Source organism: Triturus cristatus, chromosome 7 (assembly GCF_964204655.1).
Source record: "Triturus cristatus chromosome 7, aTriCri1.1, whole genome shotgun sequence".
In the NCBI taxonomy this organism is placed as follows: Eukaryota; Metazoa; Chordata; class Amphibia; order Caudata; family Salamandridae; genus Triturus; species Triturus cristatus.
In genome coordinates this window covers 1210403611-1210430176 of record NC_140590.1, presented here as the reverse complement: position 1 = coordinate 1210430176, position 26566 = coordinate 1210403611, and the positions used below count along the sequence as shown (strand labels likewise).

Here is a 26566-nt window from a genome sequence, read left to right as displayed (position 1 = left end):
TTTTTTGGGGTGGAGTGGTGGTGATGTTAAGCAGTGCAAATCCCTAAGCAAGCATTTACCTGTTGTGCCACCTTTGTCAGCACCACAACTGACCACCTTTCTGTGCCTAATGACCACCTTTCACTGTATAAACACAGGGGCTCTTTACTAGTCGTGGTATGGGGTGGTTTGTAAACTTAATCTAAACCATGGAAGTTCTAATAAATTGGCCTCAGGAGCTACTTGATTCCGGGGCTGTAGGATTCACGTCCTATTTCGGAGTTATATTCCAGAAAGTGGAAGAAATAATTGACTGAAAAATGGGCAGCTTGCCAGAACAACTTCCAGTTTGGAGAAGTGTGGCTCAATGATTAGAGCGGCAGACCCTGATGCAGAGGTCTAGCCCGGGACCAGGGTTCAATTCCCCGCCTCGGCGGGTCTTGGGCTCAAAAATTCCACAGACCTGATAATTCTCGCCTCGGTGCCATTCCAATCATGGAGTCCCACTCTGCAACTCTGGGCAATAGCTTGCTTAATCTCCACAACGGCCCCCACAACGCTAAGGATGCCTGGCCTCCACCTTGGGGGTGCCCAGGAGTGGACTCCTCACAGGGAAAGCCAGGATGGGTTCCACAGCGGTATTCGTACAAGCGCCTTGAGACCCTTGCGGGTGAGTAGTGCGCTATACAAGTATCAATTTACAATTTATATATGGTATAGACTCCCGTTTTGGACTGATGGATTGTTGCAATGCCAATAAGATAATAGTTTTGCCAAGATGTTTATGTTTGGTTAGGACAGTGCTATTATTTTTCTCCCTCACCTTTTTCTAAAATTGTTGATTTAGCACTTTGCAGCATTGGGCACATAATTAGCCTAGGCATGCTATGCCTTTGTTAAAATTGTCATTTGACTGTGGGGGCTGGCACTTTTGGACTTGTAATGTTATCGCTAGGTCACAATGGACACTTGAATAACTTATTTAGTTAAAGGGCTAGTGCTGATAGACCACTTTTTCACTGTAGAAATTTGCCTTTATAGGCCGTCATTTGTGAGGCTATTTTACTACAAGATGTGACACCTGGAGTCTTCTTGTATATTTGAAAATCCTGGTTCATTTTACTTGGCAGCTCCTAATATTAACCACTACTCGCCCTTGTTGGATAATCCTTTCCTGCCCGGGAGGTTTTTTCATGGCTCTGGGTACCATGGGCGAGCTATTTAACTTCGATGAATTATATTCTTTCAATGATCTGCAAGCCAAATATAGCATCCATAAGAGTGGTTTCTATAAGTAGTTCCAAATACACAACTTCATTAGACCCAACACCTTTACCCACTACCAAGACACCGCCCTGGTTTGCTAGTAATTGATGGAATGAAGATAGTAAATCTCCGACAGCTTTACATGATTGATATCAAGTAAATATTTGTATGTTTTGGGGATAGCTGGCCAGTGCACCTGGGTGTCCCACAAGCATAGGAGATCTACAAGATACTGTAATTCAGGGTCGTAGGCTCGTAAATACTGCTGATTTCAAAATTCAGCATTTCAAAGCACAGCATGATTTTTATTACACCCCTGAGAAGCTACGTGCCTGGGGATGCTATTAGGATTCATGCTACTCCTACTGCAGTCAGACAAAGGGTCATATATGTTCGCATTGGGCAATGGAGCAATTATGGAATAAGAAGTTTAAGGTACTCAGGGTACTTACTGGTGTAATATTGTTGCATTCTTCGAAATTAATTATGTTTGTTATTCTCATTATGGGCCCGACTATGACTTTTAGCGGTGCAGAATCGGGCGATACGTCACCACCACGCTCCCGCTCCGTCAACGCCTTGTGTGCACCGCACACCAGATTATAAGTGATTCTCGTGTCTGGTGGGCTTTTCTTTGGCAGTCCCACGGCCGTGCCTTTGGAAATAGGCAGCTCAATGCAAACATCAAAGCATCAAAGGCAGTACCTGCACGGCATGGACTGGTGCAGTCCATGCCCTGCAGGTAATGGGGTGCGTGCACACAGGGGGGGCACCCATGGCTCAGAGGCAACATGGGGCCCTGGAGGGCCCCCTTTGATTCCTCTCTGCTATGGTTTTCATGGAGTAGGATTTGTCATGAAAACTGTGGCGTAGAGGAAACTTGTAATGTACTTGGCAGGACAACGGTGGTCCTGTCAAGCATATTGTGGCCTCAAGACCGCCACGCCAGCATCAGGGATCTCTGATCCCTGGTTCTTGCAGCGGTGCAATGGCTGTTCGACCACTCATCTTGTAATGGGATGGTCGGATCACCGGTGTTATGGTGTGGTGGCTGGACCGTTACCGCCGCGCCCCCACAAGTCTGGCCGTCGTCGGACCGCCAGACTCGTAATCAGGCCCTATGTTGGAAAGCAAGGATAAGAGGTTAGACTGAGAAAGATTTGTATACTGTTGGCGAAATAGACTAGAACATGATGTTCTTTGAAAAGGTTGTCCCCGCTTTATTTATTTTAGTTCAGGTTTTTTTAAATCTGGGATGCATTTTAATGAGTATAATATCTATTCGAATGGAACTGAATGATGTGAATGTTATTTATTGAGGTAATTTAGTACGGCTCTTTCCCCGCAATATTTTTTTTAAACGATATTTATTTGTATATATAGATATTTTGCAGTTTCAACAAAGCTCTTGTTATCACATATTGACCTCTGGGCAGTGATCCTGGACCCTCTGCTCCGGTTTGCTCATTCTTAATTTGTACCAAGGAAGGACACCATGTAATTCTCCCAACTGCATGAAGCGGGGGGAGTAGGCAACGACTTTGGGTTGTGCTTTTGTAATGTAATGTAATAGTAACTTATAAAGCGCACTGCAACTCAACGAGCATCCTGGCGCTAAAAGAGGGAAAAGCAGGGAATTAAAAAATGCAGACAGAAAGATATTAAGTTCTAGGGAAAAGCCAGGTTTTAAGTTGTTTATGAAAGACTAAAAGGTCTTTCACCTGTCGCAGCTCCAGGGGCAGTTTATTCCAGTTTATTTTGGCAACATGTTTTTCAGACTGCTCCCTGTCACATTAAGGACAGAGCCATGACCTTGATTTCGAACGGGTCAATGAGTCTACTTGTTGCTGTTTGTTCTCAATATCTCATTTTCCAATATTAATTTGTGGATGGCCTCTTCTTAACAGATCACAGTCTTTTCATTTATCTTGTGCCTGAAATTCATGCTTCTTGCACTTGCGCAGCGCACACTTTGCATTAATATGGTCCAATGTCCTAATCAGTCATGTTCACCGATAATCTTTCCGTAGGTGGTAAAGCTTGCAGGGTTTCATGGCCCTAGAGCCCGGAGCGAGTGTCACGGATCCCTTATGCACTTGAAGTGTTTCATTTTTATTTTCCAGGAGTCAAGGTACAGAGCAGACGCGCATCATTTTAAGCTGTTCTCAGGCTGCATTGCTTCCGGTTATGGGGGTTCTCTCTAAAGACAGTCGCCTCAACGATAACATTGAGATTTCATCTCTTCAGAAGGTAATGTCACACAGATCATATCCTTCATAGTCTTTCACCTTGCAAGCACAGAGCATAACATGTCTCAGAGAAGAGAAGCACGAACTGTGAATGCCCAACAAGACATATTTTTTATTTGGTGGTAGATTTTCATGTAAAATTGTTGTTTAATAAGTTACACCACGTACAACCTGTGAGTGGAAATCGTTGCACTGATGACGTACAAAAGTATGAGGAGTAGAAAAGTCTTCTAGTGTCTAGATGGGCGTGCGTTCAATATTGTGAAGTATCAGCAACAAGATGTTATACATTTTTGCTGCGGTCTTGTCCTGTGGGACATTAATTAGAACCATCCCGTTCTCTCTCCCTAAAAGGATCAAATCTGATCCTAAAACTTAAGTAATATACATTTCTAAAACAAATTAACTGCTGAGAAGCATACAGTAATTTTCTTAATCTCTATAACTTGGAGGATGTAATCTTCACACGTTGTGGCAAACAAAGGAAGAGTCATAATAAGATACTTGTAATTGAGATGTTCTAGAATGGCAGAAGGACGTCTTTTAAAAAAAATAGAAAAGGTGGTAACCTCAGATAGGAACCAGCCCTATGCAAATCAATCTTGGTCCTCCTCCCTACTGAAGAGGCCATAATAGGCCGAAACCGGTCGGGGGTTCCATGGGTTTGGTTCAAAGGGGGCATGACCTGCCTGTTTGGGCTGAACTGTCCCTATTGGAGCAGGATCAAAGCTGATTTGCACATAGCTAGTCACTCTCTATGATGGCATAGCGGGCAAAGAAAATGTGGACTGGGGTGCCGCCCAGGTAATTAGCAGTAGTTGAGCTTAATTCAAGTATTCCACCCATCACTTTGTGATCCTGTTTACTTCGTGGTGCACTCATAACTGGGTGCACTGGACACAATTCCGGACAGTGCTCCTGATTACAAGATGTAAATTTGCATCTGCACCTTGAGCAGCACATTACTGATGGGCAGACACGGTGTTCGAATTCGTTGGCCCACCTGTAAGTGGCGACCAGGCATTACCTCGCAAGCGGATACACTGTGTGACTGCACTCATATACTGTGTTTCTGGATGGTCCCTAGGACGATCTTTGCGACCCTGTCCAAATCTGTGCTCCTGGGGGGAGGAGGGGCATACACTGCGCGCCATCTCACACGTGACGGACAGTCGCACCTGCTGATGCTTCTGCCCATTGCGCTCTGGGGTCACTATGTATAACAAGCCGTAGGTACAGTACTCAGCACAGCACCCTGAAGCAACAAAAAAAAAACGAGTTGAATTCAACACAGTCTTCATTTTGTTCTAGTTCTTTTATACTGCAGTCTTTTCCTGGGTGCATATATTTACTTTGAATGTTTATTCTTTTGGCAGATGATGCTCATGCCATGCCAATCTCTATCTTGAATATTATCTTACATTTATGAAGGATTTGAAAGTTTTCTTTTCAGATCCTGTCTACGAGAACATAGAGGGGCTTGCAGCCTGCTTATTGCTTACCACTGGTTGACCTTACTGTCATTCTCATTTGCCTGCTTCTTATTCAGTGGCTTGCCTTGTCAATCTTGTGGCTGTCCCGCTGATGGAGCATAACCAATTTACTTGTGTGCTTCTACTGCACACTTTTAGGGAACTCCACTGCACACTTTTAGGGAACTACTTAAAAAAAAAAAATCTTAAGCACTAAACAAGAGTACATTTGTTTTCCAGCTGTGCTTCTCCCTGACAGCCCTCCGTGTTGCCCCCACGCTTCTGTGCTTCCCCCCTGCCCATGTTGCTTTCCAATCTGTGTGCTTCTCCTCACAGCACAATGCTTCTCTCTCTCACTGTGCTTTTCTGACCCTGCTGTCCATTGTCATATCTTTTAGGCTAGTCCTGTCATGTATACCCCTATTATATACATTTGTCCCATCCACACGACAATAGCGATTCTAAACACGTGACCTTTTACCTAGTAGCTTGCTCCTGTCTCTTCGACCCTAGGCTCTCAGTACCCTATCATAATTCCTGTACCTGACGTACATAAACATATCCTCAAGCACGGTATAATTATTCTGTATAACAGCCAGCTGTACATGATAGCATTTGTTTGGAAAAACATTTATGATTGTTTTCAAAACATTTATGTATGTTTTCAAAACATATTGATTCTAAAAGAAACCCTGGAGTGACCCCTCTAGTATATAAGACCCTTATTTCCTCCTGCAAATTAGAGGAGAATTCCTTCTAAGCTGACACAGGGTCCTGCATGCTGAATCTTTGACACACAGCGGTCTGACATCCCTTGCAGGGTGTCATCCTCGAAGCAGAGACGGGGTCGTTCGTTCTCAACCATCAGGTAAGGGGGATGGTTCTTCCCTAGGGGTTTCTTGGCTACATACATATACGTGCTACAGATACAGATCTAGGCTAGGTACATGTAGGCAAATTACTTGGGGTGCGCTTTTTAGGAATAGGCAAGTGCTACTGTTTTTATCTGAACTGCTTATGTTCATCTTATTAGCACTATGGTAGAAATTTATCTACTATTTACTATATTGGTACTTGTAATCTCTTTCGTATGCTTCTGTCTCCTGATTGTCGCAGCACATATGTTTTACACAAGACTAACGCTAGACCAATAAATACTTATTGAAATGTACTAATCACCCTCCTGTGTATTTTCTGAGAATAAGTGAGCACGGGTGACTGAGCGAAAAGTACTGTACTGTTTTCCACTATCCCCGAGGAATCAGGGTTGTCATGCTACCTACGCCACTGTAAGATACAGGGGGGTGATAGTGGCAGTGTAGAGCTAGCTGGTCCAACGGCTGACATATCCTGTGGGGGGGGGTGTCTGAAAGCAGTTGGCACACCAAGCCCTCAGTTTAGGTCATCCAAAACGTACAGGTCGTGGGGATTCCTAGGAACTACACAACACCATGTTGCTCTCTCTCTCACCCATTTGATTTTCCCTCCCCATCCATACCATCTTTGGTGCTTCCCCCCATCCATACCATCTTTGGTGCTTCCTCCCACTTGTGCCCTCCTTTATACTTCCCTCTTCCCATGCCCACATTGGTGCTTCCCCTCACAAGGGCCCTCCTTGGGGCCCACTCCGAATCGTTGCTCCGTGTTGCTTCTGCCAACCCTGTGCTGCTCCCTCCTCCCAAACTCCTTTTAATATTTTCCCCCAACTCTGTTTGGTAAATAAAGAATGGAAAACAACAATTTCCACATCATTTTGCAGGTGCACTGATGTGTGTCTACACAATGACAGGTAGTTGCGTCATAGACTTGCAGTGGCATCATGAACAAGTCTGTGAGGCACCATGGTGGACCTGCCAGACAGCGACAGCAGGAGCTCCTAATCAGCACGCCTAACCTGCCATGGTGGCATGAGGTCTTCTTCCTTCCTGAGGCAACGCCAGTCGAGATAGAGTGCTCCATATTTGTTACAGGCTTGTAGACGATTTGTTGATGTGGATAATTAATGCAAACATCTACACATCATGAATTAATGCTCCTGGTTATTGTGTGAGGTGCTGGAGCATTTCGAGAGTTTCTCTGCAGGATTATGTGTACATTGAAGAATTTTTGGCCAGTGAATTTGATAAATTGTGATTGGCAGTCCTTTGCTTGGCCCCATTAAAAAAATACTTGGGAGCAGAATCCACTTCACCTCCTAGCAGAGAGGGTCACGCTCGCGCAGGGCGATGAGAGTATGGTATAAAAACACCTTGCTGAGCAGCTTGAATTCCAGTCCTGTTCTTGTAGATTCTTCCTTGCTGTGCACACTGGTTTGCGATCTTTTTAGATATGCTTTAAAAATGCTCCTGTCCTTATTTCAAAACTGTTAACATTGATGGTTACAATATTTCCTTAATGTTCTCTGTTTTTTTAGCTACCTTAGTAGATATTTTTCTGTTACATTTTGGAGGCCATGAAAAGTGAGGTCGTCTTGTGTTATAATGATCATTTTGATTGCTTCCACAATTTCCCTCAAGATGTAATGGTGTGTAATCCTTCTAGTTTTACTACTTCTCCAATTTCTTGCAGTCATTTTTAAAGTCTTTGTATTTAAAATTGAGTTTTCTGACTTATTTTTTGCTTTTTCGTGTTAATGCCAGATTTATGTCATGCATTTCATGGCTGGATGAGCTTGATTGTATTCTGAGGAAACACATTTCACCCATACCTCTATCCCCACAGCCACTGCTGCCGAAAACTGGGATGGGACGATTGTGTAAACTGATGGATGCGGTCTCTCTGAAAGTTGTTGTCGAACGGCTCAAACAACACCTGGGACTGCCTCATGTTCGCCTGGCGCTTGGCGTGGGGAAGACTTTAGGTACAGTACAGCACAGAAATTATGTTCTCAAATATTATTTCAGACATATAAAATCTATAATGTATGCTATATATTTTACAAGGTTCACAAGGCAGCCGAAACTTTGAGAATGTCACTGCTACATAATTTTTTTACTCTAAAATTCTAGATTAGTTTTAGGCCATGAACTGAAAACTACATGCCACAATGGTGTATAGAATGCATTCCCCGATATTCTTCACCAGCCTACCCAACATGGAGTTGCTTGCTTCTCAAGCACTGCATATGATGTCCTTCTCATGATAGTGGGCATGTACAGTTCTCATTGCAGTTCCATGGGCACATAGAGCACCCGTTTACATTGCCAGAAGGTGCTTTCATTCTGTGATGTGACCACTTTGGCAGCCATCGGATAATCCAGCACCTGACCTCCTTGCTTTGTTCCATAACCTAATGTTCCACAGTACTTTCCATTTCATGGGTCCTCCTTTTCTCTTTTCTGGGATCCGGTGAAAACATCAATAGCCAATTGCAACCTACCTACAGCTGTACCCAGTTACCAGTGGTATTTGTGTATCACTCATAGTGCTCTTCTTTAATGTAGCTGCATTGATATTTGGACGCTTTTGATTGCTAAACTGTCTGTTAGGCAACAATTCCTTTCAATTCGGCCGGGAGTAGTAAAACACTGCTAATTTTTAAAATGAGAGCAGGCATCATGACCGGTGTATTTTTAAACGTTTGTAATGGACTGTGGGGGTGAGTCACAAAGGCATTTAAGAGTATGTGTAGTACTGTTTCTGTCATAGTACTTCACATACTCACAATTGGAGTTCGCAGAGTACAGGAAAAGGTCTAAACCCTATCCTGGTGCTGTCTCTGGTGTGGGGAGTTCCATGCAATGGGTGTGTAGAGCTGTGCATTTTTAAGCCTATGTTTTAGATGTAAATGTGGGAGTGGCTTCAAAATGGGGGAAAAACCTCAAAAGTGGTAGGAGGAAAAGTAAAATTACGGATGGGCCGGTTAAAGGACATGTAAGTACAAAAACACCTACAAAAGGGTAAGTCAGTTGTAATTCCCAAAATTTAGACTCGCATCTACTCAAGTAGGACTAGAGCCCAAACAATCAAATTTACACTACTCTAGCCAAGCTGTGAAGTACGTAACACATTTAGCATGAAAGCAAAAATCAAAACCAAATCAAATTATAAAACAAATTCAATTTTCATTACACATTGTAGGCACCCATACAAAGCATATTGTGAAAAGTTAACATAGCAGATGCACGTACGTGGAAGAAAAACACACTTATGAACATTTTTAATTAATGCCTCTGTGACATCACTCACAAATCTTCATACATTAAAAGACATCACTAGCACCCAGGAAAATAGCAAGTGCTCCTCCCAATCTCCAGTGGGAAAAAATAACATTCAACCCCCCTCCGTACAACAGCATACCAAACATTTTCCACCTGCCTACAGCTCAACCCTTAAAATAGTTCTTAACACCATATAGGTCTATGGTACAAACAAAAAAAGAACATGGAGTGGCACACATCACTAGTGATGACACAGTTGAAGACTCCTCTCCCCTGGAGGACAGGGTACTGGATTAACCGTTGACCAAGAAAGCAATCACCTTTTATACAGGAAAATAATGTCCCATTTGCCGGAGAGGTTGACCAAGTTAATGTCTGACTGGTAAAGGGTCGTCGATACACTTGACAATGTAGAGAGGGAGGAGGCTCTCCAGGCCCGAGTGAGATAGGGATAGGGCTGAGTTCCTTGTTATGCAGCTGTGTTTGTTACTGTACCAGGGTGGTACTCTATAAAATGGGATAGGCGGACTCCTCTGTGTGCTGCACTGGATGCAATAACGTAGGGGACTTCCTGCGTATGTGGTGGTCTTGTGAGAGAATATAGCCCTAATGGGTAGCGGTTGGACAAAGCCTCTATAGCCAATCGGTGCAAAAGTGGGACATAATATCAAGAAGCTGATACTCAATGTTTGAGGGGACGCAGATCCTCCACCGTACACCAAACTGCTGCTAATGGTGGGCGTGACGGTAGGTAAGAGGAGCATTGCCAGAAACTGGTGGCGCAAAATGCACCACACTTTCAAGCCTGGGTAGAGGATATGAATCGGTGCATGATGGCAGAGAAACAGCTATATGCAGGACGGGAGTTCCCCACAAAATGGGAGAAAGTGTGGAGCCCATGGAGGAGGTACAGGGGCATGAATGTGTCTACTTGTTCGTGTCCAGAAGGGAATACATGGATGGGCCTGCCGGTTGGAGGCGGGTGGGACGGGCCTCTCTGAAGGAATTTTGCTTTGATACCCCTGCATGTGGGACATTTCTACACTTGCAATGGTGGGGAGGGGACCGGTACTGTCGAAGAATGTTTGTTAACATGTTGCAAACTCAATAAAAAGATTGAAAAAAAGAATATGTAGCGTAAATGATATAAGCAAATAAAATGGGGCTCTACAGCCAATCTATTCCTACAGGCAATGGTTTGGTCGTCATTAGTAAAATTCTTGATCTTTCAGCTTTACTGTGGGCTGTTTGCCTCTGTGAAAGAGGTGCCATACAGATTTAAATCAAATTGGCCATGACAATTCTGCTGTCTTCCCTGGTGTATTTTGTAGCGACCATTCATGCTAGATTGAACATATCAGCGCGCTTCGGCCCAGATGAATGCAAATTCAGTAAAAGGGGCAGAACATCAGTCACCAGTAAACCCATAATTAGTAAAAATCAAATTCACTGTCCGTATTGTTGTTTCAGGTTGTCCATAGGCCAGTTCTCAAAGTTTAGGTATCTATTTAAAGAGACTACCTTGGTGCCTGTGGTCAGCAGCCACTGAGCGAGATGGTGCTGGGAAGACTAGTTGAGGGTTAAACTCATCTGACTTTCAAACTGAACACAGGAGGTCTAGTGATGGTGGAGTTGTGCCAGCACCTAAAATACATCCCTTGGGAGCACCAAAACATCAAAGGCATTCACCTTGAAACTGACTGGTTGTTTTAAGATTTGTATTGTGTGCATATACCCACTGGACACTTGGGACTACAAAGCTGGGCTATAAGGTTAGAGTTCAATTGTGACTTGAAACAATAGTTATGGAACCAGAAGGGTTAGTGGTATAATTTAAACTTTTCCGGAACCAGGAAGCTGGCCATATCCAGCAATACGCTACTCTAAGCCGTATGGTGAAAAGCAAACTTTCTCTGCCCTTCTTAGGCTAAAAAGGGCTGGATGCAGGCTACCATTAGATGACAGTTGATGGACCAGGGATATGGTAGGTTCTCCACCCTAGAAATGCTGTCTGCTGACCTCTGATCTGCTGGTCATTTAATAGACCCTTCAGTGTAATGCGTTAGTGGCTCCTGGGTGTCTCAGTTGAGAAAATCTCCACGTATATCTGTCAGGTAAGCTGTGCTCTTTGTTTCCTCAGTCAGGGATTTGTTCCTCTCCATGCATAATATTGGTTCCGTTTATTCCAAGGCAAGTGCCAGCAGCAGGACTTCGTAGAGTTTCATGCTTGTTCTCTGCTTCTGGAAAACTGCAACAATTGGATTCATTTTTCTTTCAAGCCTTTGTCTGGGTTGTGTTCTGTCTCCTGAAATCTGGAATCCTGAAATCTGAAGAAAGTAGAATTGCTGGTTTGATAAGGTCACAATTTATTGTGACTTGGTGGCCCTTGCATAGCTGGCAGGGTCAACCAAGCACAAGCTTGGATTAAACTTTGAACACTCTGAGAAGGGCTTTGTGAAAATACAGTGCAGGGAGAGTTGAAACTGGTCAGGCTCTGTGGATATTCTTCTACCCAAGACCAGATTCTTTTGGACAAGTTATTTTCTTCCCTGGCCAATAGTGGCAGTCCCTGTCCTGGCTTAGACTCCGGTCCAGTGGATCTCAATAAAACAAATTTCATGGCTATTCACCCACATAAATGTTTTAGAGGGGTACTAACACTAAATGAGGAGGTGCTTGAGAAAGTGCTAGATTTTGATTATCTTGGCATTCGCTTATCTAGCACTAATTCATGGATTAGCAAAATAACAAAGAGTACACTCATATTAAAGCACAGGGCGGCTTCTATCCCAAAATTTGCAAACAAGATTTCTCTACATCCAATCTCTCCCCTTCTTGGGGTTTGGAAGGCTAAAGCTTTAGTGACCACAGTTTATGGTGCTGAACGATGGAGCCACGTTGACCTTAAAGCTCTGGAGGATGCCAAGAATAAATTCTTGAGAGCAGCGCTTAAACTTCCCCAAAGCTCTTCATTAGTTTTAAAACAAGATCTAGGTATTAGTTTCACAGTCCCTTTAGCTCACTTGAAACCCATCTTATATTGGTTGCGTGTTTAGCATAAGAGATGTTTTAGATCGATCCCAGGAAGGAGAGTTGTTAACATGTTTGGCTTATGTTAAACTGACTTTATATTCCATTAATTTATTTGAGCATTGGCTAGACCCAGATATTACACCATCTGCAATAAGAACATAGAAGTTTACATTCTGGGAGCTTGAGGAGATAAAACATTCCGAGCAGTTAGGTCTGGGACAGATGGCTGAACGTTTTCTAGAGTTCAAGCCAATGTCATATTTTGAGAATTACATGGATGACATTGATCCCCAATTTACAAAAGCCCTCTAACTTGGGTTGGGCACACTTCCTCTTGCTACCTTTACTGCTAAATGGAATAGAATGCAAGTCATGGAGGTAGCAACACCTATCCAGACGCAGAGGTGGTGAAGAAACGGATGATAATTTGCTGTTGTTTTTTTTTTTTGCCCGAGTTACCGCAAGCAGCGTTTTTTAGGCGTTGGCCAATGCAGGGTAGCCCTAAGAATTTGTAGAGCATGCACATCTCCGACTATTGTCTTTTCCATTGCTAAATATCTAGAGAGCATCCGGCCAATTCGGCGTAAAATTTCTTCCATTCATGCCATTCATCCCACTTTAGCCTCGGCTTAGTTCTAAAAGAACATTTTAGTACTGTATTTTATGGTTTTATCGAGTTTACTATATTCATGCTGCTATTTTTTTATTAAAAAATGTTATGATTGTTTTTAATGATTACGTAAGATGTGATGTATATGATGTGTATCTTTGATCTGTCACTTTTATGGTCGATGACCAAAATAAAGTATTCAAAGCCTGAAAGCTCGAGACTACCTGTGACCCCCACCGGCAACCACTGGCTTAAATTGCTTCTACACATACATCATTACTAACAAGGACACTTCTAGCATTCCCTCTGTGGAGATGAAGTAAAAAGGTGTATTCTGCGAAATCTGTGATCATTTACCACCAACTAGTAGTCACTCCCATAGCTTGGTATAAGGATGCAGTAATCACCCTTAACTAATGGTAGTGGGCCGCGTGAGGTAAAGTCCACTAGCCAATAGAGCTTACTGCTGTGTAAGTAAACATCTCAGAAACATGGGGCACCCCTTCTAGAGTCACAGATTGCGGTGTTCACTGGATGCAAACACTGGGTAGGCCATTAAAGTGGGATGCAGAACAGATTTACCAGCCATATGAGGTCTTGTCCGAACAGTGTTTGTGACAACAGAGCAAGCAATATTAGTGTTGTCTGAAAGGCAAAGATGTGCGATCACACATTTTCCACCCATGCTACACACGTCCTTTTGATATGCAAATGGATCTTGATGGCTTGGGCACAAACACTAGAAGTTGCAACTTGAAGATGATCTAAGAACACACTTCATGATTGCGTAGTGCCTGTATCTACAGCAAACGACAGTGGTAGCAAAGAAGGGAAGAAGCCTAGAATTATGTATTTATTATAACCTATATTAGACATGGAACAAATGCATTAAATGTGGTTCAACCTCTAGGCCCCTACTGACATCAGATAATGACTATATAATTTTCCTTCGTTTTGCCTCTTGCAGTACTACAAATCTGTGTGAAGTATCAGTAAAACAGTACCTAGGATGTGTTCAGATATTTAATAATTTCTTACAGATGTTATGAGGCGCACCACATCAACAACCCTTTTTATCAGAGCACTGTACAACATGGAGCCTCTGTAAAAGATGTTTAGACATCTCTTTTTACTTTGTTTACTAATCCTTGTATTCCTGACAAAGAAAGGAAAATCATAGGTTTCCAACACAACAGCCAAATAAAACCTCAAAGTGTCTAACAATTCTTCCAAGTATCTTGAGGTGGGAGGGGAAAGAGTGTGTGTATCAAGGGGGAGAGGATTGCTAAGCCTGTTGTGTTTTTTTGGTCCAACAAAACCTTACAGTTTCTCAATTTCCAACCAGGATTTGGTGGGGCTATGAGAGTAAACTTGTGTAATGGTCGCATAATTTTACTATTTTTAGACTATAATACAGAATGAATAATCATTATGACTAATGTATCAACTTATTTACTATATGTTTTAGAGCATAAACAATTGTGCATATGCTTTCCCCTTCAGACTCCCTTGTTACTGTAGCAGCTGTATGTGCTGGTTCAGGAAGCAGCGTCCTGCAAGGAGTGGATGCAGACCTTTACCTCACAGGTACAGTAGTTCCTTTGCATTTTCTTGACATATTAATGCTCATGAAATAGCACAGATTGAATTGTTTCCCTTGTCAAAGAAATCTTCACCTCAGGCTCAGTTTGAAAGTGTTTTTTGGAAAAAGAAAAACGATTAGTCAAAAATCCTCCGACTAGAGGGTCCCTCATAAATTATCACTGGAGACCCGATCTCAAGGCTCACACTAGTTTCTGGTATCGATCGCATGATTACATTCTCACAATGAACACAAGCAGATGCCTAGCTGAGGACATCTGGTAAGTGAAGCTGGTTTAGTGGTCTGGTGGACTAAACCATCCACTCTAGTTACATGCATATGACGTCATGGCCACAAGTTGGAATCCTGGGAGATCTACCTTTCACAACTGCCACCAGCGTATTCTTTATTACTTGCAGCAACTCTTTCAGTGATTCTCCCTCGCCCGGGTTCAAATTATGATGTGTCAATTTCCCTTTCGCCTCCCGTACTTTGGACTCTAATTATTTAATCTCCAAATTATAGGTTTTTTTCTTAAAAGAAACTAAGCTGGTTTCCAACCGAGGCGTTCTTAATGCTTCCTTATCTAACAGGAGTGCGCGATCCAACGACCATTTCCGCTGTTCAACCATAGTATCTAATTTAAGGTCGAGACAAATTGCAGAATGATCTGATAAATGGGCCGCTACATGTTGAATCTCTTGAACCTGCTCCGTTAATTTATGATACCGTCAATTCTCAAATAATTACCATATTATTTGTTATTGTAGGTATACCCTCATGTTTGTTCTACCCTCTCTCTCCATACATCGCATAGCCCCAAATGATTCATCATAGTTTTTATAAATGATAGCATTTTCACATTTACCCTCGCTTTACTTTTTGCTGACTTGTCTAAAGTGTTATTTAAAACCATGTTAAAATTACCCCTCAAAATGATGGGGTCCTGGAAATGGAATGGAAATGGAATGGTTCTGTGTTGTCAACATTGGGACCATAGTAACCTGCCAAGGTATTCACTTGTTCATACATTAGCAACTTCATGATGGGCCATCTCCCTGCCTTGTCCACAACACTCTCTTTAATTGCCAACCTCAGATGCTTCTTGATCAATATTGCTACACCTTTTGTTCTAGTGTTGTGACTGGTACAGGCCATTTGTTATACCCTTTTCTAGATTTAAAAGAAAGGGTCTATACTCTCTGATTCAGTCAGATGTCTCCTTCAAGATTTGTGATTTTTTCCCCCCCACATGCTCCCCATCCAGTTCCCTCACCTCAAACCCAATCGCCACCATAACCCCCCTGCCCCCTTTCCCCACCTTGGAGAACCCTCCCTGATGGCCTAAAGCTTTTGGGAATACTTCCCCACGATTGCTCCTATAACTATTTTGAAGAAGAAACAAACGTAAAGCACAAAAGCTAGAGAGCGCTTTCTAGCCCAAATCAATTTCTGTCAAGCTTCAGAATCTCAGTGAAAAGACAACCAGAATGCCTTGAGGGCTAAAAGGAGAGCCTTAACTCATCCATATTCACCCTTCTCTTACTTTCGATTCCCCCCATTTATATCTGCTATAACATCATCTGCCTCCTTGGTTTCTCTAAAATTGTGCATCTTATTGTTATTCATAATTCTGAGAGTGGCAGGGAATTCTAGCTGGACTGTGGCCTCCAATTTCCTCAATTGCTGTATCCTCTTCCCTAATTCCCACTGCCTGTTAAGGGTGATTCGGGACACATCTGATCTACTCTCAAACACACCCCATCTACACAACTTTGTTTGCTTCCATGCACTCAACAAAATGTGCTGCTTGATCATCGAGACAAATAAACTCACCAAACTCCTTGGTTTACGTCTGTTGGGGATTTTCCTGAAGGAGTCCCTATGCACTCTCTCAATATCCTTAAAGATAATCTGCTCCGATTCTTCTATCTGAACCCCCTCCTTTATCAATCTCACCACAAAAGCTTTCAAATCGTGTCCCTCTGACCCCTCAGGGATATTTAAAATTCTCAAGTTGTACCTCCTTTGGTTGTTTTCCACAGCCTAAAGCTTCACCTGGAATCCCTCCTCATTTGCCTTCAGGTAGCAGATTTCTTCCTTATTGGTTTCACTTACAGTTTTTAATTCATTGACTTCCCCCTCCAAAACTGCTGTCCTTTTTGCCAGTTCATCCAATTTCTTCCCCATATCTTTGCACATCCCTCGAATTTCCCTTTGGTTCAAATCTGAGGTTTCAAACCAGTTTCTAATTTCAGTTGAGAAGAGAGTATCATGGTTTCTATGGACTGATTTGTTTGCTCTTGAGCTGTTGCACCACCAGGCCTGTCCCGGCATCAGAGCCCTTAGTCATCAGCAGCCCCACTTTTGCTGAGGGGGAGGCATGCTAGCGAGGTCCTTACTCGCAGGCAGGGGCTTCGCTGCTGGTCGCCAAGCTTTGCTGCATATCCATGCTTTCCTCCTCCAGGTTCTCATCCTCAAGCACTTGGGCTCTGTTGGGGCTAGTTAAACTAGATAATTCCCCGCATGCCATATTGCCTACGGACAGTAGTTGACCATGTACTGCCAGTACTCTCCTGATGGTCTCCTTCACCCTACTTCTAGGTCCCTCATTTAAAATCAGTATCTTGGGTAGTATCTTAAGTCAAAAACAACAGTTGATGGACAGAATGCAGAACAATGTCATACATTCACCCCAGTACAGAGATCTGGGCCCAAATCCATCGTTTTTTGCTCACCATGCTGTTCCAGTTTGAACCCAGCCATATGCAAATCAGTCTTGAACCTGTGCCTCATGGGAACAGTCCAGCCCGAACTGCCAGGCCAGGTCCTCCCTGGACTGGAAACAAGCATCCTAGGACCGGTTTCGGGGTTTCACCCCTCTTCAGCCAGGATAGGTTGGTTCCAGTGGCATGGAGAGCACGGGACCAACGTCTGGGCATACCCTTCCCACTCGGGGTGACAAATGCAAAAACAACAGTTGATGGACAGAATGCAGAACAATGTCATACATTCATCCCAGTACAGAGATCTGGGCCTAAATCCATCGTATGGGGGTGAATGTTTTGCCAATGTGCAACATCCCGTCCATCATCTTGTGTGTTTTGCTGTTCACCCTATGTGGGCGAACAGTTCGGGCTAGACTGTTCCCATGAGACACAGGGTCAAGACTGATTTGCATATGGCCATGTCTGAACTGGGGTGGCGTGGTGAGCAAAATAACAATAGATTAAACCCAGATCTGTGACTGGGGGTGAATGTTTTGCCAATGTGCAACATTCCGTCCATCATCTTGTGTGTTTTGCTGTTCGCCCTATGTGGGAAGGGTATGCCCAGACGTGGGTACCGTGCTCACTACACCACTGGAGTCAAGCTATCCTGGCTGAAGAGGGGTGAAACCCCAAAACCGGTCCTAGGATGCTTGATTCCGGTCCAGGGAAGACATGGCTTGGCAGTTCGGGCTAGACTGTTCCCATGAGACACAGGATCAAGACTGATTTGCATATGGCCATGTCTGAACTGGGATGGCGTGGTGAGTGTTAGACCCGGCCTTGTGGCATGGCCATCCCTGACCCCTAGCCACACCCCCTGACCCGGACACCTCATTCAGTCCCTCAGTACACGGCCTGGCCGGTCCTGTCCACCAGAACCCACACACACCCGACCCGGACTTCCCGGTCTGTGCCCTCCATCTACCCAGCACCACCGGGCCCGCGTGCCCACTTCATGCACCTACGATGGCCGCCCGGCCCCCGCACAACCCAGGCCGAGAGGCGCCACCCCGGCTGGGGAGCATCTCGCTCCCATAGAGTGAGAGAGGGAGGAGCAGTTTCCATCACACCTCTGGCCTCCCCTCGGGAGATGGGTTTCGATCGGCCCTCCGGCCTCCCTGAGGGCTGGCTCCACGCCTGCTGGGTGTCTGGGACTCCTCCCGACCCGGCCCTGAAAGGATCAAAGGACAACATGGCAGGAACTCCAACGAGCGGCCCCCGGCGCTAAGACCCCTGCCTACACGGACCCCGGACATCAAAGGGGGGTTGACCTATAACAAGGGGTGCTCTGGGACTATCAGGCAGATTCGACTCTGGAACGACGAGAGCCCTGCTGACGTGGTCGCGGCTCCCTTGCAACCCTGAAACACCTGAGCCCTGCTGAGTGACTCGCGGCTCCCCTGAAGATCGTAAGACCTCCGAACTTGTGCTTGAGCCCTGCTGAGTTACTCGCGGCTCCCCTGAAGATCGTAAGACCTCCGAACTTGTGCTTGAGCCTTGCTGAGTGACCCGCGGCTCCCCTGAAGATCATAAGACCTCCGAACTGGTGCTTGAGCCTTGTTGAGTGACTCGCGGCTCCGAACGACCCCTTCGGTCCGGCTGGACCGCAGCGTATCCCCCCGGCTCGAGGATTGTGAGCTGTGCGTTGGGTACGCCCCTGCATTTGATCCGGATCCCAAAGACTGTCCCGCTACCCCCTTTTCCCTACCGAGACTCTGTGAGCCCGTGCTCTATGTGTACATATCCATCTTGGTGATCATAAAGATCTGACGTAGCTGAGTAGATAAAGGATCTGTTCCCAAGAACCTACTGTGTGGTGTCTCTTTGTCGTGTGGTGCCGTGTGTACGATCCTAGATCCAGGACTCTTCCTCTGAGGAGTCCCCCGCCAGTGCCCGGCTACATTACCCCGAGGGTGGGTCTCAAGGTGGTCAGGTGACCTCCCTGTCTCTCCTGGGATCGCCTTCTAATGTTTTGCCAATGTTCAACATTCCGTCCATCATCTTGTGATTTTTTTTTTTTTAAGTATCTTAAGTCCGCAGCGAGGGGGTAATTGTGATTCTTTTTGCTAGTTCTCTGGACGTCCTCTCTTTGCCACAATTAGAGTTACAGTTAGGATTATCACTAAACCCTGGCTTTTTAATTTTCTCATGGCCTTTGTATTCTCTTAAAGCGGTGCTTTGTCTCTGAGCTTTCTTCCGCTCCTTCTGTGCCTACTTTTGATAATACATCTGGAGACTGAGGATTAACCTCCTTTATACTTTTGATAATACATTTGGAGACTGAGGATTAACCTCCTTTATAGCCTGATCCGCGCTTCTTGGTGCATACCTGGACCCCCTGCCTTGCCCTATCACCAAACCAGTCCCAAGTATACTCTTCTTTACAACCTGAGAGTTTTCCTCTTTTTTAAGGACACCCGCAAAACCCTTGGTCCCGCACCTCCTTACCAAAGTGCTCACATCCCTTTCCCTTGCAAAGATTTTAGATTCTTCAGGCACTTTAACTTCTGCTTGCTCTGTGCGTCCGGATTTGTCCATTGCAGTCACTTCCTTACTCCTGCCCCCTCTGTTGCTGCCGATAAGGTCTCTGCCTCCTATTGCCCAGAAGGAGATTCTCACCGCCACTCTCCACCCTCTGTGGAGCCCGAGCGCAGCTCTCACCCAACGCTCGGACCTGCTTTCTCTCCTTTCCTAGGCTGCCATGCATAATCAGCACAACAAAGCAAAAAAAGGGGGTGAGTCCAGAAGAAGGGACTGAACAAAAGTGAAAAGACAGGCTCCGCTACCCAATCTATAAGTTTTGCGTTTGCATACCCCTCGGTGTTCAGTACGCGCATCTGGGGCTTGGTGCTCCCACTGCTTTTTGGCTGGCTTGTTCTCCTCCTGCTGCTGCATTCTTGGTTTTGCAGGAACTATTACTCACTTATATATGATAATATGCAATGATTCTGCTGGTTCTGTCATCATAAGGACTTCATTGTACGTCTCCATAGGAGAAGCTGACATTTGTGGAGCAGGAAATATGATCATTTCAAGATTATAATAAACTGGAACATGATCCACTATATTAATTGTGGACTTGTGTTTACATATTTTATATTACTATTTTAGCCAATTACCTATGTGTGTTCCTGGCCATTTCCTAGTTTCATTGTGTGTGACACCCACTGCCCTCCTCTTGGTAGCAAGGCTGCTGTCTGGTATATCACTGTGATATATTCTCTTCTGCATCATTATAATTCCTAGATATTGTTTTACTACAGTTTGAATATCAGTAGGAATGTGTGGGTGACTATAACCACTGCCACCAATTGCAAAGGTGCCCGACTCCTATGTGCATGGTACTTCCTATTTTTTAATGGGAGTATTTGCCCGATTGTAGACCGTATCATCGATGAAATAGCCAGAGATTAATTGACTTTATGAAGGTTAAGAAGATTTGGGGAGGAGGAGCCAAGATGGCGACCGGAGCAGACGCTTGAGCGCCCGGCTCCGCCGGCCCTTGGCCTCGGACTATCATCCTGATTCCTATCCTCGCCGATTTTCGAGGTGCAACGTGCGCGACGACGCGCTGACCGCGCCGCCGCTTTCCCGGAGTCTGGGCCCGCCCGGATGCCGGAGTTCTTGGTGCCTTTGTTCTCCGCGCTGGACCCCTGCTCTGTTGTGGCCTTGGCCGGCCCCCTGGAAGCTCCGCAGTCACTGGACCCCCGGCGCAGATCTGAGCCCCGCGGCCCCGATCCCGCCTCACACCACGGATTGTCGCCAGATGAGCCGGGGGAGAGACGCCCGGACACCTCCTTCACCTTTCACCTGACGGGCTGGAGCTATAGGGTAAGCCCCGGTGTGGCGGGTCTCCTGCTTCGCTCTGTGGCCCGCGCTGTGGAAGGCTGCGGACCCCCTTCTTCTATTGCCTAGTCGGCTGCAAAGAGAGTCCGAGGGAGGGGAAGCGACTGTTGGCTTTCACCTGTTGCGGCGCAGACCTGCGTGGAATTGCCTCCTTGTTACGACCCCCCCCCTGGCCACTGTACCGTTCAGCGGTAAAACATGGCGTTGATTGCCTGCTCGCTGCTGGGGGGCGATGCTCCGGTCTCGCCCGCTGCCCGCTTCGCCCTCCCTCTACCAGACTCCAGCTCCACAGTGCCGTCCCGGATTGCTGCCGATGTGGGGGCGCAGCTTCCGCTGACATGCGGCTCCGTTCTGGCTGCCCTGCGGGACCTTCGTCTGCAATTGTGTGTTGGCTTGCAAACGCTGAGTGAGCGGTTCGACTCCATACCGTCGGCTGCGGGTCGTGAGCGCCCCGTTTGTTCTCAACAAGACGTGGGTCTGCCAGTGCTTCTGTCCTCTTGCGGGGACGCAACGACTGTGTATAACCGTGCTACACTGGTGTCTGCATCTGGCTTTCCCGGCACCCAGGATCAATCGATCTCCTGCTCAATTGTGGACACTTTGTTTCCCCGTTTATTGCTGCCTGCTCTGTTGTTGCCTGCCTCACCGCGTCCGCAAGAGTATCCAGCTGAGCGACGCCTGGCGTCCTCGAGGAACCGTTCGCGGTGGCCTGCGGCTTCTTTTGTGTGGAGCTCCTGTACTTTACAGGCCAGGTCTGGATTTTATGTGGTGCACGGGGGGACCTCGGTGGATGATCGGCGGCCATTTTGTGACTCTGCTTCTCCATCTTCTCCCAAGCGGCCATGTTGTCTTTGTCTGCACGGGCTGCGGGGCCTTCATGTGGGGGCTAGTCTAATCTTACGCCCACGATCGGGCCAGGGCTAGATTGATTTCTATCACCATGGTGTCACGGATGGGCTGGACTGGGACTGGAACTGTCTGCATATGTTGTGCGCACTCGTCGCGATTTGTCTGCCTTCATTTATATTGTTGTGACACGTTATCTTCACACGACCGCCTTTGGGTGTAGTGGGTTCTCAGTGTGTGGAGACGTAGTTGGCCGGTGGTTTCGGGCGCTCCGAGGTTACGTGGGCTCCTCCCCGCTTTCTTCTTTGTTTTCTTATTTTCTTTACTCTATTCCTACTTTCTCTCCTGTCTATATTTCGGGTTCATTGGGCGACAGGCACTATGCCGGGGGGGGGGCAGGCCGTAGCCTCCGCATTGGTGTAGGGTTGGGGGGTAAATTACCTTTTCCTTTTAGTTCTATGGGCTTCTTTCTTCTATGTCTCTGCGCTATACTTGTTTCCGATTCGGGGTCCGGGTGTGGGGTGGATTGAGTGGGGGCGGCTTTGGAGGGGTGCGTATTTACTCATGTGACTATCCTGTTATATAACTGCATAGCCTCACTGTCTGAGATTTTCTATGGCCGTTTTAATGATGCTGCTGCTCTCCCGTGTGATGAAGCCATCTTGCGGACTCGAATCTCCTTGGTTCTATCCTCTACTGTCTTTTTCCTCGATAAAATTATTTTGAAAACCTTAAAATTAACCTTTACTTCTCCTTCCCCTGGTGTCAAGGATCTCTCCAGTGTATAACTCCTGAATCGTTGCTAATCTTGACCATTGACGCACAGGGGTTGTAATGTGTGTCTCAGTGCTTAACCGTTTTGTGGCCGGCCTGATGGTTGTAGGCCCGTATTTGTCCTTTTCATATGCACAAATAAAGGTTTTAAAAAAAAAAAAAAAAGATTTGGAGTACAGGTTTAAATCAGATGCCACTCAGAGTTTTTGAGGCACCACAGTCGGTCGAGAAATAGGTAGATCAGGGGCCGTATTACAGAATGTGCCCCAGGGGCGCAACGGACGTTTGCGCCTGCGTTGCGCCCCCCCGCGACACTTTGGTATTATAGAAGTGGGGGCAGACGCTTGTGTGTCCCCTTCTATAATACCAGTAGCACGGGCGCACTTAAAGCGCCAGCGCTACCTTCAGAGGTTTTCCCTCATTTGCATAGGGACGTGCCATTTGCAAATGAGAGAATTCCTTTGACTATGCGCCCGCGCCCTATTACAGACACGGGCGCAGAGTCAAAGGAGCCCTCAGGAGGCGCACTGACAGTGCGCCATTTAAAAGATAGCGCATTGTCAGTGCGCCCCCTGAAAGCAGCCTTCTGCAGGGGGTAAAGGGGGACCGTGGGTACAGTCTCCGACTGCACCCGCCTGCAAGGGGATCTCTAATCCCCCTTGAAAGTGCAGGCGGGTGCCGCCTGCACTGTGAAAACACGGAGCAGCTACTCCGTGTTTCATGTGAATGTGCTGCCCACAGGGCAGCGCGAGGTCGAGGGTGCCCTGGAGGCAGCGCATACAGCATAATAGGGCGCATTATCATTGTTTGCGCCCGGTGCACCTTTTGAAAGGTGCGCCAGGCGCAAACAATGATAATGTGTAATACGGCCTCAGGTACGTTTGGTAGTCCTGTTCCTGTGCTGCTACTTTTCCGGGAATTGCAGCTCTCAAGGTCAGTCGGTGAGTTATTTGCTTGATCCTGACATTGTGTTTGGCTCGCAAGTCACAGGTTTGAATCCTTGCTGGTTCAAAATCAACCCTTCATCCATTTAAAGTTGGGTAACAGTAACATATGTTATTAAGAGCTCTAAAGATTGGCAAGACATTGGTGGCAAGTTCACTATTAAAACAAGCATTTACAATGCAATCGGGGCCTTCATGGTCATATCACTGAAAATAAAAGATTTGAAAAGAGTATTATTGTCTACGGGTGCTTTGGAAGACAATTTCTATGAACTGGAATCTAGAGCATGCTACAGTGATTCTGGTATTTTACTGACCTCTGCTGGTCGTTTTCTATCAAGAAAGTTAAATAGAGACAGTTGAACAAGCAGAAAGCAATTCTGGTATTTTACTGACCTCTACTGGTCGTTTGCTATCAAGACAGTTAAATAGAGGCAGTTGAACAGAAAAAAAGGCCCTAAGCGGAAGCAGACAAGCCCTATGGCTGATCTCCAAAGCCCACAAAGTACATACACATATAAGTATATACTAAAGTATAAACAAGAGGTCTCCAATGCTCGACCCACAAATGGTTACCGGTATTATGAATGTGGAGGCTCAAAAAAGCAAAGTTACTTATTCGCTGAAGCCTCAAGTTTTACCCACTCAACAGGCAGAATGCTCACTCTGGTAACTTTCATTTGCTATATATTCCAAATTCATAACTGCTGTGGTTTGCTTTTGTAATGTTAGTGATGCTAAGGGCTTAGACGTGGCAATGGAGTTGACCTATAATAAAAAAAACATACTGGAAGTACATTAATAAATCTTTACTGGGTAAGCATGGGTATGAAATCGAAATAGTCCCCTTTGTACTTTAAAACCACTCAAGTCCCTTTCTTCTATGCTTCCCCTCTTTACTTCCTACTCCTCCGCTGTCCTTTCTGTACCCTCCGCCACATCTTTACTTCCACCCACCCTCCACTTTCATGCCATGGTCTTGAAGCGCCATGGAGTAATTGAAATGCAACCTTTAAATCCAATACTAAATACTGAAAATGAATGTCTGTAGGTGCTTGTAAACACCAAACTAAAGAAACATGGCCTGCTCATACTTAACAGGATCTAAGATCTCTAGATTTCCATGTTCAAACACGGCGTATTGAATGGGTTATTCTCATTTTCCCCTTTGAAATCCAATCTATTTAATTAATTTCAATTGGGATTATGAAAATAGCCTTTTCATAATTGTTTTGTCTGTTATATGGGATCTTCATGTCAAATATTGGTTGGATTATTAAATACTGCCACTTAACAACTTTAAATCTGTGCAGGTGAGATGTCCCATCACGAGGTGTTGGATGCCGTGGCCAGGGGAACGAGTGTGGTCTTATGCGAGCACAGCAATACAGAGCGAGGGTTCTTGCTGGAGTTGAAGGACACCCTAGCTGCGCGCCTGGAAAACAAAGTGCAAGTGGTAGTGTCTAAAAAGGATCGGGATCCCCTAGAAGTTGTGTGAAACACACCTGATGCAGTAAGAACATTACTAAAAAATAGTGCTCCTTGGAAGACACTTGAACTGGGGAGGTTAAAGCCATCACAGTGCGAACGTGGTAGGTGTGTAATGGCTAAGTGGTAAAATTGTCTGTTTGATCTTGCACATCACATTGTGCAGAACGTGCAGTCAGTCTTTCTCATCCGATGAATGAGTTCAGAACCCCAGTTGACATCATCAAACAAAGAAATACCTATTGTTGTGATTGCCAGTGATGCAGGACTGGGTAAAGAGAACTGCTTTTCGCTGGATGGCCCCTTTCACATTCAGAACTTGTTCGCATCAGTAACCTATCATTGGAATACCTCGACATGGTTGTAGAAGCCATATGCATGTCTGTCAAGCAATTAGTTCCAGGTATATAATCTAGATCTGATCGTATATGGGCTTCTTTTCTCATGTTATTGGAAACCTTCTCAGTAGGTCAAAACTTAACAATGCTGGAAAGGTCTTAGAATAAAATCATTGTGTTTCTCCTGATACCTCCAGTTTCATCTGTTTTATTTGTTTTTCTTGCTTTTATGTGTGTTTTTGCTTGTAATTACTACACTTGATAAACAAAGGTTGTAAGCCTAGCGCAGTACTTTGGCCTAACATATAGCATAATTCTCCTTGGGTCTAGTCTCTGCTGTGTGCTCCATTGCCCTTAATTGTTCGGTCTGTATTCCTGTCCTGGTTTCATTTCTCCCTTCACCCAGTGCTTAATATGAGCTGGTGGCTTTCTCTGGCACTTATTTCTGGGGCATTTAAACTAAAGGGCGGGGGACATTGAGGCTATTATAGAGGCTACACCACCCCATCCTTCCTACTCCTATTGTAATATGGAATACTGACCGAAGCTCTTAAAACGTATTCTTCTTTACTTGAAGTAGTTACTTTTCTAACTCTCACTATACTTTCTTTACAAGGACACGCACCCCTCACCACACCATATGGCATGTTTCAGCTATAGGTGCACCTTTGCCAGTACCATCTGGTGGGCTCATCCAGTGTTCCTTTTGGGAGCAAATGTTACTGCATGTGTTGAGGATCTAAGTGAATCTCCGATAGTATTAAGAATAGGATGAATTGTGTAATTTTGTTAAGTCTAGACCAGATGTTTGTAACCCTGTGGTCCAGGGACCACTGCAAGCCTCGAAGGCCTCTTCACGGCTCTGCGGATGTTCCACAAAGTCAAATAATATTCAAATTAAGAAATTAAAATTAATATAGAACATACAAATGATGAAGCAACATTGAAAATGTGAAAGATTTTTTCTGTAATTGATTGTGAAATAAACAAAATATTTCAATATTTGAGCATTTGTTTGGTATATACTTGTTTTTAAATGTGTGTGTATTGTTTTGAGGTTCAAATCATAGAAATTGTTTAGGCGGAGGGTCTTCAGCTTCCAATAATGACTCAGTGTGGGGCCCCCGGATTCCAGTAATGATTCAATGGAGATCCGCAGCATTCAAAAGGTTAAGAACACCTTGTCTAAACATATCTTGTACAAGGTG

General features: G+C 45.2%; 1 protein-coding gene across 3 annotated transcripts in view; it reads left to right on the top strand.

Annotated features, from left to right (window-relative positions):
• Nucleotides 1-26365, top strand: part of NIF3L1 (NGG1 interacting factor 3 like 1) — a 69604-nt gene extending 43239 nt beyond the window's left edge. For all 3 annotated transcript variants that reach the window (XM_085618586.1, XM_085618588.1, XM_085618587.1), the window contains 4 exons: nt 3369-3495; nt 7688-7826; nt 14273-14356; nt 24846-26365. In XM_085618586.1, coding sequence (XP_085474712.1) covers nt 3369-3495; nt 7688-7826; nt 14273-14356; nt 24846-25030 — 535 coding nt within the window. In that variant the 3' untranslated portion in view covers nt 25031-26365. The remainder of the gene's footprint in view (nt 1-3368; nt 3496-7687; nt 7827-14272; nt 14357-24845) is intronic.
• The last annotated feature ends 201 nt before the right edge of the window (nt 26366-26566 follow it).